We start from the raw sequence: 16,825 nt of genomic DNA on the forward strand, positions 1-16,825 counted from the left end.
TAATTTTCTTTGCTTTTAAGTCTGCTTTATCTGATACTAATGTATCCACTTCTGTTTTTCTTTGATGTTTGCATGATATATCTTTTCCCATCATTTTACTTTGAACTTGCCTATAACTGTTTTGTTTAAGTGAGTTTCTTATGGACAGCACATTTTTGGGTCATGTTTTTTAATCCACTCTGCCAATCTTTGTTTTCTAATTGATGTATTTAGATATCTGCATTTAATGTGATTATTGTTATGTTAGGGCTTAAGTATGCTGTCTTATAGTATTGTTTTCTCTTTGTTCTATTTTTCTTTTCTCTGTTTTCGTTTTACTGGCATCTTTTGGGTTATTTAAACGTTTTTTAGAATTCTATTTTCTTTTACTATAGTACTTTCAAGTATATCTGTTTGGATAGCTTTTTTAGTGATTGCTCCAGGTGTTATATACACACAAATTACCACAGTCTACTCGTTCTCATTATTTTACTAATTTGAGTGGAATATAGAAACTTTATCTCTCATTATATTCCCTCACCCTCCTCCATTTATAATAAAATTATCTGAACTATTTTATGTACAATTAGAAATACATGAGGCAGTGTTATAACTGTCGCTTCAACTATCAAACATAATTTAGAAAACTCAGGATGAAAGTCCATTGTTTTAAACCATATTTTGGCATATCCTGTTCTTTCTTCCTGATAATTCAAGGTTTGTTCTTTTATGTTTAATTTCTGTTTAAAGAACATCCTTTAGCTGTTTTTTAAGGGTAGGTCTGCTAGTGACAAATTCTCTTAGTTTCTTTTCATCTGAGACTATCTTGATTTCCCCTTCATTCCTGAAATATATATATATATACATATATATACATATATATATGTATATATCCATATGTGTATATATATATGTATAGCTAGGTATAGAATTCTCGGTTAACAGTATTTTTATTTCAGCACTAGAAAAATGCTGTGTAACTGCCTTCTGTTCTTTTGGTTTCTAATGAGAAATCTACTTTAATTCTAATTGTTCTTCCTCTGTAAATGAGGTATTATTTTTCTTTGCTTTCAAGATTTATTTCTGCCTGTAGTTTTCAGAAGTTTGATTATGATGTGTCTTGGCATGCATTTCTCTGAGATTATTCTGTTTGAGGTTCACTCAGCTTCTTGAATCTGTAGGTTTATTTCTCCTTCCAAATTTGGCCGGTTTTCAGCCATTATTACCTTGAGTACTTTTTCAGCCCCACTTTCTTTCTCTTCTCCTTCCAGGATTCTGTTGACATGAATGTTAGATCTTTTCTTATAGTCTCTTAGATTCCTTAGGCTCCGTTCATTTTTTTTATTCTATTTTCTCTGTTATTCAGATTGGGTAATTTACATTGTTCTATTTTCCAGTTCATTGATTATTTCCTCTGTTCCCTGCATTCTGTTGTTGAGCCTATCTACTGAGCTTTTTATTTTGGTTATTGTATTTTTTTAATTCTAAAATTTCCATTTAGTTATTCTTTATATCTTCTATTCTTATTCTCTATTTCTTTGCAAGTGTTTTCATTTGTTTCAAGCCTGCTCATATTATTTTTTGAAACATGTTTTATGATGGCCGCTTTAAATTGGATATTTTTAACATCTCTATTATCTTGGTGTTGGCATCCCTTAATTGTCTTTTTAAATTAATTTTGAGGCCAGGCACAGTGGCTCACACCTTAATCACAGCACTTTGGGAGGCCAAGGCAGTTGGATCAATTGAGGTTAAGAATTCCAGACCAGACTAGCCTGGCCAACATGGTGAAACCCCGTCTCTACTAAAAATACAAAAATTAGCCGGGCATGGTGGTGCACGCCTGTAATTCCCACTACTCGGGAGGCTGAGGCACGACACTTACTTGAACTTGGGAGACAAAGGTTGTAGTAAGCCCAGATCACGCCACTGCACTCCAGCCTGGGTGATGGAGTGATACACTGTCTCAAAAAAAAAAATTAATTTTGAGATCTTCCTGGTTCTTGGTATGATGAGTGATTTTTTTCCTGTACATTTTCAATATTTTGTTATGAGTCTCTGGATCTTACTTAAACCTTCTGTTTTAACTTTCTTCCTCTCACACCCGTCTTGGAGAAACTGGGAGGTGCTGCCTCATTCATGCCAGGTAGAAGTCGAGGCTCGCCACTTGGCCTTCATTGACACCAAAAGGGAGGGGTCTCCTTGTTATTGTTGTGTGTGGGTAGGAGTTCTGGATCCTCCCTAGAATGATACCTTCCTGGCTGGAAGAGATAGGAATGCTTCATTATCTTCCACACTTGACCTCCACTGACACCATATGGGTAGAGGTGACCTCATTACTACTGAGCAGTTGTGAAAGTCCTATACAACTATTATGGGCTAAGCTCTAGGGTCCCATCTTTGGTCTAAATCCAGCCTGCCTTCCAAATTATTTCCTAAAAATTCCTTTAACTAGAGTAGCTGGTCTTCCAGTAGCTATCAGGATGTAGAGCACTTTACAATAGCAAGACTCATCCTCTCGACTTTGCCTTTGCTCGTCTTTCAGGTAATGGAGGTCAGATGAAGGCATGACATAATGGTTAAGAGGAATGATTATAGTGTGACCAAGCATTCAGTTCTTCCTTTGCCTAAAACCTTCTGTGCTTAAGTTGCCATGTGGTGCCCATCCCCAAACTCCCCAGCACTATGCCAAGTCAAATCCTGACACTGTCTTCCTGGTCACCTTTTAGTTCGCATCACTCTATTCCTCAACTGTCAAGTGTTTCTTCTGTTTGAAGTGTCTTCTGTCACCAGTAAGACATGTGTGGCATCTGTGCCTGGTCCTCCTTAGCCTATAATACTAAGACTCCAACCCTGCCTAAAGCATGATGACCTAAATTATTTTGGTTGCCCAATAGCCTTCTGGATGTTTCAAGAGTGTCTTCAAGCCAAGCTGAACTCTTACCTTACCATGCTCTTCCTCCTCTCTCCACAGTTTAGTTAGTGGCATCACCATGTCTATGCAAACATCCCACACCAGAAACTCTGAAGGCATCTTTGACTCTTCCCCTGTTCCCTAATCCCATACATTCAGCTAGGGTCCATGCCAATCTTGACTCAGTTCCCATTCTGCCCCCTGGCTTCAAATATCCATCTCCAGGCCTTTCTGTAACCTGTGTTTTCTGAGGAGTATAGGGTTTTTAACACCCTTTGAGGCTGGAGGTCCTTGAGCTCCTGAAGTCCAAACTTGGGATTCCTTGTGAGTTTCTGAAATAAACAAAAACTCAACATTTCCATAATTACTTAATTCTCTGGGTAGTTTGACATTTATAGTGGTTAAGAGTTTGGGCTGGAGGGCATAGCTGCCCAGGTATGAATCTGGCTCTGCTACTTGCTAGTTTCATGACCTTGGGCAAGATACCTAATCTCTCTATGCCTCAGTTTCTTCATTAGTGAAATGGGGATAATGATAGTACTTACCTCAAAGGGATTTAGTTGGAATTAAATGAGTTAATACAGTTAAATTGTTTAGAACTTGCCTGACAAATAGTAAGTGCTCAATAAATGGTGTTGTTATTATTATTGTCATTATTAATACCTACATTATCTCAGTAGCTCTCAAAGGCACTGCTATATTATACTAAAAAGGCTATTGTATAATTTTGCAGTTTTAGTGGACAGGGACAGTTAGTAAAAGGGCAAGTTAAGTTACACAGAACTTCTGGAATTCATTAGTCCAGAAGCATCACTATATTACTGCATAGTACAGTAATTGTTCATAACAGTGTCTCTTGTTTTCTTTTTATTAATACCAGATTTCAATCAAATTAAGGTCATGATAGTTTACTTATGCACTAAAACTTACTAAAAAATATAAAATATCTCATTTTCTGGAATAGATAAACGAAGCTTAATTGTATCAATGAGCTACCAGAATCATGTCATTAAGGAGGTCACCAAATTGTTGTAGTTAGCAAAGGACTCTCTCCCAATTAGGAAATTAGTTTTTCTACTGAGACCTAATAACTGCAGAAATTAGAGCATTTGTAACAACTTTTTTTTTCATTTTCTTAAATATATCACATTCGATCCACCTGTTCTTTTAAGAACTGAGGACTTGTGTAAAAAATAAACTTTAGTTCCATATTAAAACCAGTTATGATCAGGAGGAAGAAAGGGAGAGGTATGAGCATAGAGAAGAGAAGCAGGATACTTTGATGTGTATCAGTCACTATGTATCTGGTGCTTAACAGCTTACACTGGTTTGTTTGTTTTTCATTTTGTACGGGGCTTTTACACAAACATTATGTAGTTCCTTAGAATAGTCTTGTGGTAAGGCAATTATCATCTAACCCATTTTATAGATGAAATGGAGGCTTACAAAAGGCGATTTCTCCAAACTCACTGAGCTAAGGATGTGGCTGAGCTTGAACTCAAACCCAGGTCTTCCCTCTCTTTGAAGAAATAAATGGGGAGAAAGGAACTGGAAGAGAAAATACCAGTCATTTTTGAGGTGTTGGCAGTATCATTTTACTTTCATTCTACACTCTCATCACCTCTTCTTTCAAATGTTGATCAGCTAATTGTTTATGTGACACCTTTACTGTACCATCCTAGAGAGTCCATGTGAATGGGTATTTAATGCCATGGAAATAATTTGCTGAGCTACAGAGGTAGTGACTAAGGCAGTGTCACCCCAGGAGCTCTCTACTCTTAATCTAGACTGCAGAAGATTTTCTTTCTTCTCCTGACTCCCATTTTAAAACTCTGGCAGAAAATAATTAGCCTAAACGAGCTCCTTGGTGGAATCATTACACTTGGCATTGTTAGAAATACAAAGAGTATTATTCACTTGATTATCTAATCTATTTATATCTAAAAGATTCTCCAGTATTTATGTTTGTCAGTTAGTTTCCAAAATCTGCCTAATTCCCAACAGACTCCACATAAAGACATGGTATAACAGGATATATCCATGGTCTCTCATTCCTTTCTGTCAAGATATGAATGGTCTTTAAAGGCCCCACTTGCTGCAATGAACCAGAAATATCTTCAAATCTTTAACAAAAGACCTACATTTTATGACTTTGTAAATTCATTCAAATTTGTTTCAGCAGGAGTGAATAATTTATTATAGCTGTAAAAGTAAGGAAATACGTAGTCGCTTTTCTTAACTAAAGTAATTCAGATTTTCAAAGAATAGCCCTATTTGTAAAAAAATTATGCATGTGGGATAGGGATGGTTTTGTCTCTGTAAGTAAAGCATTTTTTTTAAAAAAATAAAAACTAATAAAACCTTAAGACACAAAATAAAGGATGAATTTATAGTGTCTTTGGTACCTATAGTATGTGTGGCAGATTCATGTTGATGTCAGGGGATTCCAATTTTTATATTTTTATTGTATTAGAAAAATATTTTTTTCTTACACTTGGAAGAAAATAATGAGATGTGAAGGAAATTTTCATGCAGTATATAAAAATGTATTTAGATTATTAAAATAATTAAATTTAAGTGTGAAAAGATAGGGAATGTCTACTTAGGTAAATATTTTTAGTTCAAACATTTTTAGTACATGGTATTCAAGAAACATGTTTAGTTGTTCTACAGAATTTTAAACTTCAACCTAACATCTGTACTTACTTCTACTAGTGCTTTTACTATCACCCAATGACTTTAGGTCAGTGAGTGACCTAAAGTTTGGCTCAAAATGTGTGATCATGGAAATAAAAAAAAAAAATGCAGAGGCAGGGAAATATGGCTAAACAAAGCATAGGCTGATTAAAATTTTTATTTTATTATTTTATTTTATTTTATTATGTTTTTTGAGACACGGTCTTGCTCTGTCACCCAGGCTGGAGTGCAGTGGTACAATCATAGCTCACTGCAGCCTCAACCTCCCAGGCTCAAGCAATCCTCCTGCCTCAACCTCCCCAGCTACAGGCATATGCCATCATACCTGGCTAATTTTTGTTTATTTTTTTATAGAGACGGGGGTCTCATTATGTTGCCCAGGCTGGTCTCAAACTTCTGGGCTCAAGTGATTCATCCATCTGAGCCTCCCAAAGTGTTGGAATTACAGGTGTGAGCCACTGCGCCTGGCCTAAAATATAGTTTTAGAGCTTGCTCATCACTGCCTAGAAATTATAGGCTTAGCTTTTGTTTGTATATACTTTGTAAAGTCTCTTACCTTGACCTTTCAGCAAAATGCATAACACCCTCTATGTTTAAATGAAATAAATGTTATTCCATCAACCAGTGACCATGGATTGCCCCTGAGGTGAAAATTACTAGTTACCAATATGTAAGAGGTTGGGAAAATATTTCAGGTGGATCAAAATCATTGTTTTAATATTGTATTTCATGTAGCATTGCAGATGAAAGAGGAATATGTAACTTAAGAATTTATTTCACTTTTTAGAAAAAAATACTGTATATAATTTTGGTAAATAATACAACCACTAAAAAAGATAATCAAATAAACGCCAATGAAATTTTCATCTACATTAAAAGCTGAAGTTTCTAGATGTGGGTTGCTTGATTATATCTTAGAGCTCAGGACTAGAATGATGTAATATTTTATTTTTCTATTACAGATGACTTGTTTAAAGTTCACAAGCTTAAGCCAAATCTGAAGTGGCGACAGGCTTTTGACAGCTACTTAAAAACTCTGCCTCCATACTACCTATTAGTACGTATTTGTGTGTATATATGTATTAACTGTATCAGTGATAATTCTTGTCACAAGAAATGTTAGTGATCAAAAGCTTTTACTGTTGCAATAAGAGAGATATCTTTTTATTTTACAGATATTTGTGTCGTCACTGTCTTCTCAAATCATGTGTAAGAGTTTGGAGATGTCATGGCGGCACAAAAGAGAGCTGTTTCTCTATTTTATTCCTTTAACTGCCATGGTTATTTTTATAAAACACATCTATGTTTCTCTTATTAAAAGTAACCTTATGAAATTATAACATTGGAATTTAAGAATAAATAGATCTGGATTCATATATTACATCAACTTCCCTTTTTAACTCTAGAAATTCTCAGTATGGGGTTTCCCTCTGGAAAAAGAAAATCTGAAGACATTACAGTTGCCTATTGCCTCTTAAATGTGTCCTAGACACAGCATGAAGTTGGGGCACTGGTGGTGGGAGGCGGAATCCAAAAAAATTAAGAAATGACTTGGCCTCATTTTGGTTTTTATAGTGTGAAGTATTCATGATTTTGAACTGGTAATATAATCTAAATCAAGATTACCAAAATAATTTCAGAGGTTGATGTGGTAACCTTTAAGCCAAGTTTCTAGAGGTGAAAAGGCAGAATCTTAAATGGTACCACTGGTGTCACTGGGAGGAGAAATTGGGGTGTGTTACTGTTTACCATGGCAGTAATGGGGCAAACAATAAAATGCAATGTGAAATGATTTGATGATTTGGGAAATAAGATTGAGTGCAATTTACTTGTTTGAATTTGCTGTTACTTGCTCTTCTTATCCCACTCTCTTCTGATTTTTTTTTACTTTCTGCTCCTTACTTCTCTGCTATTTTCATTGCCACTTTTTAATGTTCCATGTTTGGTTTTATGTGCAGCACCTTGACTTCTAAGAAATGAATCATGTCCCTTTGCCCCTTATAACTGAACTTTGAGTATTTTAAGATTTATTCTATTCTTACTGTTGTGTATTTTGTTTCCTTATAGCCATTAAAGAAAGCACTAAGGATGATGGGAGCTCCAAATCTGATATCAGATAATTTAGATTGTGGACTTAGTTACAGTGTTATCTCTTACCTTAAAAAACTCAGCCAACAGGTAGTATTGGTAAAAACAAACAAACAAAAATCCTTTGCCCTCAGAAGTGCATTTCCTTATTCTTTAGTGTAACTGTAATTTTTCAAATTAAATGTGTATATATCTCTACACTTTATGGATTAGTAATAATGTGATTCTCTATGGCTTCTAGCTTCACCATTAAGCTGCAGTTAAGGGTCTGTCAGTATCATTTGATGCTGTGCCATTTCTCCTTTTGCCTGCCAGTTTGTCCTACCCGCAAGCTGGTTGATATGGGGCAGAGGTTTAATAGACTTCTCTCATGGGTCACATTTTGTCTATCTTCAACCTAGTTCCTCCTCAGATCACTCTGGGCTACAGCATCCCTCCTGTTTAGATCAGCACACTGAGGCGTGGTGTGATTAAATGACTTGTCTTAGATTAGTTTTCAGGCATGTGAAGGACTTATACTCACATGCTAGCCCTTGGATAAAGAGCTATATGCTTTTCCCTGGAGAGTGGGGAGATGAGACCAGTGATCCTCACACTGGAGGGTGATAGACCCCACGGGGAACTGAAGAGTGGAGTTCAGTTTCCTCTCTTCTCACCCTCCACCTGTTCCTCATTTGCCATTATTCACCTTGTCCCTTGCCTGCCCCTCTCTATTAGTACCTCATCCTCCACTCACCGTTCCTTATCATACTTCTCACCTCTACTTAGCCCATTCTTGTAGGATGGAAATATTTGAGAACTACTGAGTTAGAACTTTACTACCATATGAATGTGTTATGTTATATGACAAATTAATGCAGCAGTTTTACTTACCTTATGCACAAAGGTATTCCCAGGTAGGGGACAATAGTAGCATTCGCAGTGGTGATAATGCTTCAAGGTGGATGTGTTTGGAAGTTTGGCCTTTAGGAAATGGAGAGTAGTGAGCAAAACATCAGATTTCACCAAAGAACCAAAGTGACTCCACAGTTGGGATGCCGACACACCTTGCTAGGAACTGACAACAGCTTCAGTATGGTCTGGAGCTTACCAGCTCCTACCAGTCCAGTGTGCTTATAAGTGCAAAAGAAAGTAAAGGCAACCCCAGATTTCTAATCTACCAAGTGTCCCCCTAACCTCCTTTCCTCTCTGCTAATAGATTTTTTGTGGTTGTTGTAAATGTTTTGGTTTGGTTATTTATTTATTTATCTATCTATTGATCTATCGATTTTTTTAAATTTGATGTTTACCTAAGCCTTTAAGGCTGTGTCACCAAGGTATGGCCACAAGGAAGAATAGTGTACAGAGATTTTAATTAATGCAAGTTCTGGGACCTTTTGGGGCACATGTATCATTTTACAAATGAGCTTTCAAGACCATTTAAGGAAACAGATGCTTCATTTGCTCTTATCTCATATTTCATGACTTAAGAATTTTTTAGCGATAATAAACATAGACTTAATTCCAATAATTAGGGAAAATTAATAAATATCTGTTACCAAACCACAAGAAATCCAAAATCATTTTAGGTTTACCGAACATTGGTGGAATTCCATCTTTCTGAGAAAAAGAGAAGATCATAGCTAATTTATAATAGCTCAAATTACTAATTTAATAACTGGGTCACCAGTGTTTCTTGAGCCATTTCAGATGTATGTAAAACACAAAATATGCCAAATATATATCGCTATAATAACTCAAGCAATATTAATCAATATGGTATAACAACGCCTATTAAGAGGCTTTTTACAAATTACTTGGTAATATCTGTTAAATTAAGCATTATCTTCTAAGACCTTTTTTGGATAGTCAAATATTAGAGATAAATAGTTTAATTTTTTCAGACCTTTTTTGGATAGTCCAATATTAGAGATAAATAGTTTTTTTCAGATATAATGCTAGTCGATGTGATCTGAATTTTAGTACTAGTTTACATGTATAAATACAGTCTTAAACCTTTATGTCTGAGTCTGAAATGAACCCGTTCACTTAGACTAGATTTTATAGTAACAAAATGTGCTTTTAAATGTCTGTGAATGAAATTCTTATTCATGGTTTTTATTCTCTCCATGATTTTATTATAATTTTGACACTAGACAAGAAAAGAAAATATTATTTGTCTTTCCTGCCCCCTATCTGTTTGCTGTGGTAGTGCAAAGAAGCACAGGAAAATGTTTAATTACCCATTTTTCTGTGATTTGTAATTGAAAATTGTTCTGTGGGGTTCTGAAAGTATTATCTTTCTTAAGTAGTAAAAATGACAGTGGTAATGTAGATGTTTTTATAACATACTATGTACTTTCATTTTAGACCAAACTAGAGTCAGAACGAATACTAGCATCAGTGGGGAAGAAACCTCCCCAGGAAATTGGAATTAAAGTGAAAAATCATTCTGGAGGTGGCATGTCCTTGACTCACAATAAAAATTTTAGAAAACTATTGAAAGAAATCACAGGGGAAACTGCGCTTAGACTGACAGAATTGAACACCAAAGAATTTGCTGGCTTCCAAATTGGGCTCTTAAACAAGGTAAATTGTGACATAAATAGTTTGTATTTGTTTGAACTTGTCTGATACATTTATGTCTTTCATATTCCTTTAGTTTTGAAATAATGGACAATCCTATTTTGGAGTTAGTAGTTAATAATGGGCCAGTTTAGGAATTGTCAGCAGATATCAATATGGAATTAAATGGACAAGATATGTTTTGTGGGTAACGCCCATGAAAGATAAAGGGGAGATGAAGCTGGAGTAGGCAGGCAGAGCTTCCAAGCTACAAAGCTGACCCATCACCTGTGAGAGGAGGGAGGAATGAAGGAGAATTGGATGTGAAGAAGCTCAGACACTGGTGTAGCTTGGAGAAAGTCTTGGCCAGCACCGTGGGGACCTCTAGCACCAAGATTTCCCACAGAGGAGGGCCACGCTGGGCAGAGCTGACCAGGCCCTAACACCCTGCCATTCTCTGTTACTGGCCATGGGCAGCCTGGGAAGGGCATGGCCTCAGCTCAGTGCTGCAGCGGATCCCTATGGCACCACAGCAGCGGGAGGCTCTCTGCTAACTGCACTCCTTGCAGGATCAGCCATTGCTTTCCTGAAGGGAGATCCCAGCAGCTCACCTCCCCTCCATGGCTGCCAGAGGAATACATCTAGAGTACGAGCAGTGGTCCTGCAAGGCGGCCACAGGTATCAATCTCGGGATTTGGTGTTTTAAATGACATATTTGAAAAGGGATAGTCCCAGTGGCTTTAATACCCTGTAGGTGTGTTACAACACAGAACAAGGCTAGCAAGTGGAATTTTGCCACTGGGAAAATTCTACTGTGGTCAGTTGTATTGATATAACACTCTTCAATAACATTTTAAGAGAGATAAGTATGACATTTCTATATTAAAAGCCTTAGGAGTAACTGAAATTACTTGTTTCATTTCAAATAGGATTTGAAACCTCAGACATACAGAAATGCTTATGATATTCCCCGTAGAGATCTTTTAGACCAGCTGACCAGAATGAGATCCAATCTGCTGAAAACGCACAAGTTTATTGTTGGACAAGATGAAGGTAAAATAACTGTGAAATTTTTTTTTTTTTTTGGAAAATGCCAGGCATGACTTACAGGAAAGTGTTTATTGCATAATGAGTAGGCTATTTTATAGTATTTTAATGTTTAAAATGCCTGTTTTCACTGAATCCCTATGTCTGTTTACCAGGCACATTTTTTTTTCAAGTTTAAGGGCAAGTGTGCATTAATCAGCACATACACTACACTTGCCATGCTTTAGCTATTGTAAGCTTCAAACAACCCCAGGAAATAGATACTGTTTTTATGTGCACTTCCTGGACATGGAAACTGAGAGTGAGGATTTTAGTAGTTTGCCCAAGTTTAGCCAGTTGGAAAGTGGCAGAACCTAGGTCTGTCAGTTTTCCCAATCTGCACACCCAAACACTATAACACTCAGCCTACTGTGATAAATTCAGTAGAGAATGCCTCACTTAAATGAAAGTAATCAACCTAATGGTATCCAGGATAATTGTGACTATTTACAAATTCCATTTACTCCATTTTGTTAATTTTAAAAAGGCTCACCTGTTTACTAAAATGAGCAAATCTTATTCTGGTCAATTCCCTGAAATTATACACAAAGTTTTGTGTGTAAGAGGGCTTTTCTAGGAAGAGAACCTACAGATTTAATCAAATTCTCAGTGATTAAGACCTACTAACCAAGATTCTCTGGATGATAAGTGAATGCCGTAGAGCCTAGACTCTTTGAAATGCAGAAGATATGTGGTGATTTGAGTTGGGATGGTGGTGTAGGGTCAGCCCATTCTCAAACCTGATTTGAAGGCAAGGGAGTTGTTCTGATCCTAGCGATGTGAGCCTGTAGGCAGTAGTAATGGTAGACTAAGTTATGATTGGGATGAAGAGAGATGATTCTAGATCCTAGAATGCTAGATTCGAGACTTTAAATACTATTCGATGCCAAGACACACACTGCTAAACCAAACTATGATCATGTCTTCTTGAAAGGACCATATGCTTCAGCTATAAGCATCAATTCCTTTTCCTGTGATTTTGCAGATTCCCTTCATAGTGTTCCAGTTGCACAAATGGGTAACTATCAGGAATATCTGAAGACATTGGCTTCTCCACTACGGGAGATTGATCCAGACCAACCCAAAAGACTGCATACTTTTGGCAATCCGTTTAAACAAGATAAGAAGGTAGGATACCTATGCCTTTGTCTGCCTAAATTGGGATATTCTTGCTATATAATTATTTTCTTTTTGGCAAGATAAATACAAATCAGAGGTTCTCCATTTGTTTGTTTAAACAATAAAATATGACACCAAGGCTCTTAGTGGGAGCCTCCTGATGCAAGAGTGTGTTGGTTGAATAAAGTCAGAGCTGCCATGTATTGAGTACTAGTAGGAACTGGTGTTTTAAATGATCTCACTTAATGCTCACAACTGTTCTGTAAGACGAACGTTACTGTTTGTCCTTTAAAGGGGAGAAATCAAAGGCCGCAGTGGTCAAACGCCTTACCTGTGACATAGCACATAAGAGCAAGGATTTGAATCCACGTCTTTCTCACTCCAGAGTCTATATTCATTCCACCACACACTAATTTCTTTAATATCGAAATCACAGTTTATTTCCTGTTTCCATGATTCATATCTGTAGTGCTTGATCTAGAAAACGATGAATGTGTCCCTTGAAATATGAAGTACTAAGTGATGTTGTTTTACTTGAATGGTCCTACTAAAAATCTAATGTGGGGCATGTGTCTGTGTGTGTGTTTGTGTGTGTGTGTGTGTGTGTGTGTGTGTGTGTGAGAGATATACTGACTTGCCCATTAAAGCATGAAAACAAATGGGATTATAGCTGCACTCATGGAGGAGACCATTGGTATTAAGGCTCAGACCACACAATAATCTCTTTTGTGACAAGACTAGATTGAAAGGTATTCCACCTCACCTAAATCCTCAATTTATCTTTCTATGCTTCGCTTTCCTCATTTTGTAGCACTGTGGATAATAATTACACCTAACTATGCTGGACGAGGTGGCTCACGCCTGTAATCCCAGCACATTGGGGAGGCCGAGGCAGGCAAATCACTTGAGGTTGGGAGTTTGAGACCAACCTGGCCAACATGGCAAAACCCTGTCTCTACTAAAAATACAAAAATTAGCCAGGCGTGGTGGTGGGTGCCTGTAATCCCAGCTACTCTGGAAGTCTTAGGCAGGAGAATCACTTGAACCTGGGAGGCGGAGATTGCAGTGAACCAAGATCATACCACTGCACTCCAGCCTGGGTGACAGAGTGAGACTCCATCTCAAAAAAAAAAAAAAAAAAAATTACACCTAACTAACTAATAGAACTCTGCATAATATTAAGTGAGTACGTGTACGTTGTTTACAACATGAACAGGCATGTAGTAAATTCTCTGAAAATGTTTTCCCCTTTCTGTATTGTTTATGAGTAAAAAATCCTTTGGAAAAGTCATTTATTATTATTTTATTCAAATAATGAGGGCACATATTCTTGGATTATTCCTGGACAAGAGCAGCTCTTGGCTAAATTTCTATACTGCTGCCTCTCATCTTTTATCTACCCCCCACAAGAGTGAAAAGCCTCCTCACTGCCTGCCCAGCACCAAAGTGGGCATATTTGAATACCTGTGAGGCTGCAGATGGGGAAGTTACATTTTCCACCTGCCTGCCTTTCAACATGTACATGTAGCATGCTGTACAGTGATAATCAATGTTGTTTAATGATACGAGTTTGAAGCATAAAAAAGGAAATTATTTCCCTTATGAAGAGTTGATGCAAAATAGTTCGTACTTCTCTCATTTTGGTTGAATAATGCTGCTTATTTGCAAGCTTTCTGATTAATCATTATTGTAGTATGTTTTGCTTGGGACAACATCCTGTATGTTAGTTTACTCCTTGTTCCATTTAAATTGGATTAAAATTGAGTTGCATATTTCTAAGAACAAAGTTGGGGTGGGGTAAGATAAATCTTCGGCCGATGATTAAGATTTATATTAGTTAATCTGGCATGGGATTTAAAAAAATAAAAGAAAAAAAGACATATTAGTGATATAATGCAAGATTGATTATGTATGCATATTAAGAGTGCTTACAGTTTTATAATAGTGGAATTTTGGTCTTTAATGAAATACGTTCATTTATGTGTTTTTTAGGGAATGATGATTGATGAAGCAGATGAGTTTGTAGCAGGGCCACAAAACAAAGTGAAACGTCCAGGGGAACCCAACAGTCCTATGTCATCTAAGAGAAGGCGGAGTATGTCCCTGCTGTTGAGGAAACCACAAACACCACCTACTGTAACTAACCATGTGGGCGGAAAGGGACCACCCTCAGCCTCGTGGTTCCCATCTTATCCAAACCTCATAAAACCCACCCTTGTACATACAGGTATAGAGTAGTGGTTGTGATTTCCTTATGGCTCCTAGAGGACTAAGACGCTAAACAATTTTATTTTCCTTTTTGTGTTCCTTCCTTTGTGTTCAGTTTGTGTTCACTAAGTAAGCCATTACTAAATCATCTATGTGGTAGGTACAATAAACCCCACAGGGAGCAGAGACCCTGTTTCAAGGGTCTCAATCTACATGAGGTGAAAAAAACTATAATTATATAGTAATTAACACATAGTAATTAACAGTAATGAATACATTGCTTAGCAAGTAAATACCACAGTAATTAGTGGAGAAATGGAAAGAGGTGAGCAAGTTTGCTGCAACCTTTTGGAGTGGCTGCAAGGGTGAGGAGGATAAAGCAGGTTTCCCTGGCAGTAGGAGCAAGTGGACTCAGCAAGACTGGATCTGCACTTGCTCTTTGTGTTATCACCACCTATGCATGCTCTAATCCAGTGCAGTCTGGTATCTGCCTCCTTGACCCCACTGAAACATTCTCATCAAGGTCACTAGTGTGTGCAGCACATTGCCATTCCTTCTCCGCAGCATTTGACACAGTTGTTCACTCCCTCCTCCATGTGTACGTTGGGTTCTCAGACACCGTAAGCGCACAGCTTTCTTTTCCCTCTAATAGCAACTCCCTTTCATCCTCTTTTTCTGGTTTTGCCTTTTCTTTCCACCTGTAAATATCATAGGGCCTCAAAGCTCAATCCTGGTACCTCTCCTGTCCTTCACTGTGCTCCCTTCCTAGGTGACCCCATGCAGTCTTGGGGGCTCTAAATTTGATTTATGTTTCAACAACTCTGATATTTATACCTCTAGAATATAAATTGCTCCTCAATTTCAGACTCAGACTTACTTGTGGACATGCATCTCCACTTAGGTGTCTAATAGACAAATAAAACTCAGTAGGTTTCATGAGTTTCAACTGAACTCTCGAACTTGCCCCTCTCCAAAACAGCTCTACTTATAGCCTTCCACATTGCAGATAACGACACCATCCAGATATGTGCCAGTAAAGCTTTAACATCTGTCAGGGTTGAGAAGGGTAGAGAAGCTCTAGATTGTAGTGTTTGCAGATTCCCTTCATGTAAATAATGCTAATATTTATCAAAGTCAAGCTGTCAACCTGAGATCATTGAACCGGAGTCGGGAAGAATGCTCTGGAGGGCAGTTGTGCCCTGGCTCCTGCCACACTTCAGCACTATTTACCCAGCGGTTCAGGTGACAAACCGTAGAGTCATCATGATTTTTCTCTTATTCTTCCCTCGCTTTGATACCTTTCACAAGTTCAGGAAACTTGATGTTCAACATAATCCCTAAATCCCACTATTTCTCTCTATCCCTCCAGTGCACACTGCTGTGGCCTCTCACCATGCTACTACAATACCTTCTTATCCCAGCCTCATGTTTCTAATCTAGCCCCCATCTATCACATACTCTCTAACCCTGTGGCCAGAAAATTATGTCTGCATGTATATCACATCATGCCATGTCGCTCCTGAAAATGCATCCTCAACTCTCCTGAGCACTCAGAAGGGACCCTGAACCAGCTTTAGTCTGCAAGACTGCATGGCCTGGCCTCTGTCACCTTCTAACATGGGAGCCCCTGGGGCTCCCTCTGCTGCTGTCCCCCAAAGGCCTGTAGATGGCTTCCCCAACACCAGCCCAATGCTGCTTGCTTCATTTGCTCATTGTGCATGTACTGTCTGACTGCTCCATGAGGATGTGAGCTCCACAAGGGCAGGGAACGTTGCTCTCTGGGCTGTTTACTGCTGATCTCCAGCTCCCGACCCACTGCCTGCCACAGATGATGAATAAATGAAAGAGGTGTCAGATATGGAGTGAAAAGAAAGTACTTTATTGACACAGAAAAGAAGGATTAGGAAGATAATACACTAAAAGGGATTTTTGGTGATGGAGTGTGTATAGAACTTTCAGCACTAATGGCCGCCTCTATTTTCTCAGAATGTATTTGATGTAAAGAGGAGGCAGGTTGTGGTGTATCCAAGTTGTCTGGCTTCCAGCTCAGTAAAGCATGGCAGGTTGTATGTGAATTTGAGAAATCATGAAATAAAGTGAGACTTGCTGTTTTCAACTTGTAAAGCATAACAAGCTGACACTAACGCATGAGTACCAGGGATCTGTGAATGTGTGTGTCTTACTTGGTTT

General features: G+C 37.8%; 1 protein-coding gene across 9 annotated transcripts in view; it reads left to right on the top strand.

Annotated features, from left to right (window-relative positions):
- Window positions 1–16,825, top strand: part of INTS6L (integrator complex subunit 6 like) — a 62,010-nt gene that overhangs the window by 42,265 nt on the left and 2,920 nt on the right. For 3 of the 9 annotated variants that reach the window (XM_003779735.5, XM_054545121.2, XM_063721433.1), the window contains 6 exons: window positions 6,553–6,647; window positions 7,658–7,768; window positions 10,028–10,246; window positions 11,152–11,275; window positions 12,294–12,436; window positions 14,420–14,654. In XM_003779735.5, coding sequence (XP_003779783.1) covers window positions 6,553–6,647; window positions 7,658–7,768; window positions 10,028–10,246; window positions 11,152–11,275; window positions 12,294–12,436; window positions 14,420–14,654 — 927 coding nt within the window. The remainder of the gene's footprint in view (window positions 1–6,552; window positions 6,648–7,657; window positions 7,769–10,027; window positions 10,247–11,151; window positions 11,276–12,293; window positions 12,437–14,419; window positions 14,655–16,825) is intronic. The other 6 variants (XM_002832150.5, XM_024241037.3, XM_024241038.3 and 3 more) reach the window with 4 other exon arrangements.

Source organism: Pongo abelii, chromosome X (genome assembly GCF_028885655.2).
Source record: "Pongo abelii isolate AG06213 chromosome X, NHGRI_mPonAbe1-v2.0_pri, whole genome shotgun sequence".
Classification (NCBI taxonomy): Eukaryota; Metazoa; Chordata; class Mammalia; order Primates; family Hominidae; genus Pongo; species Pongo abelii.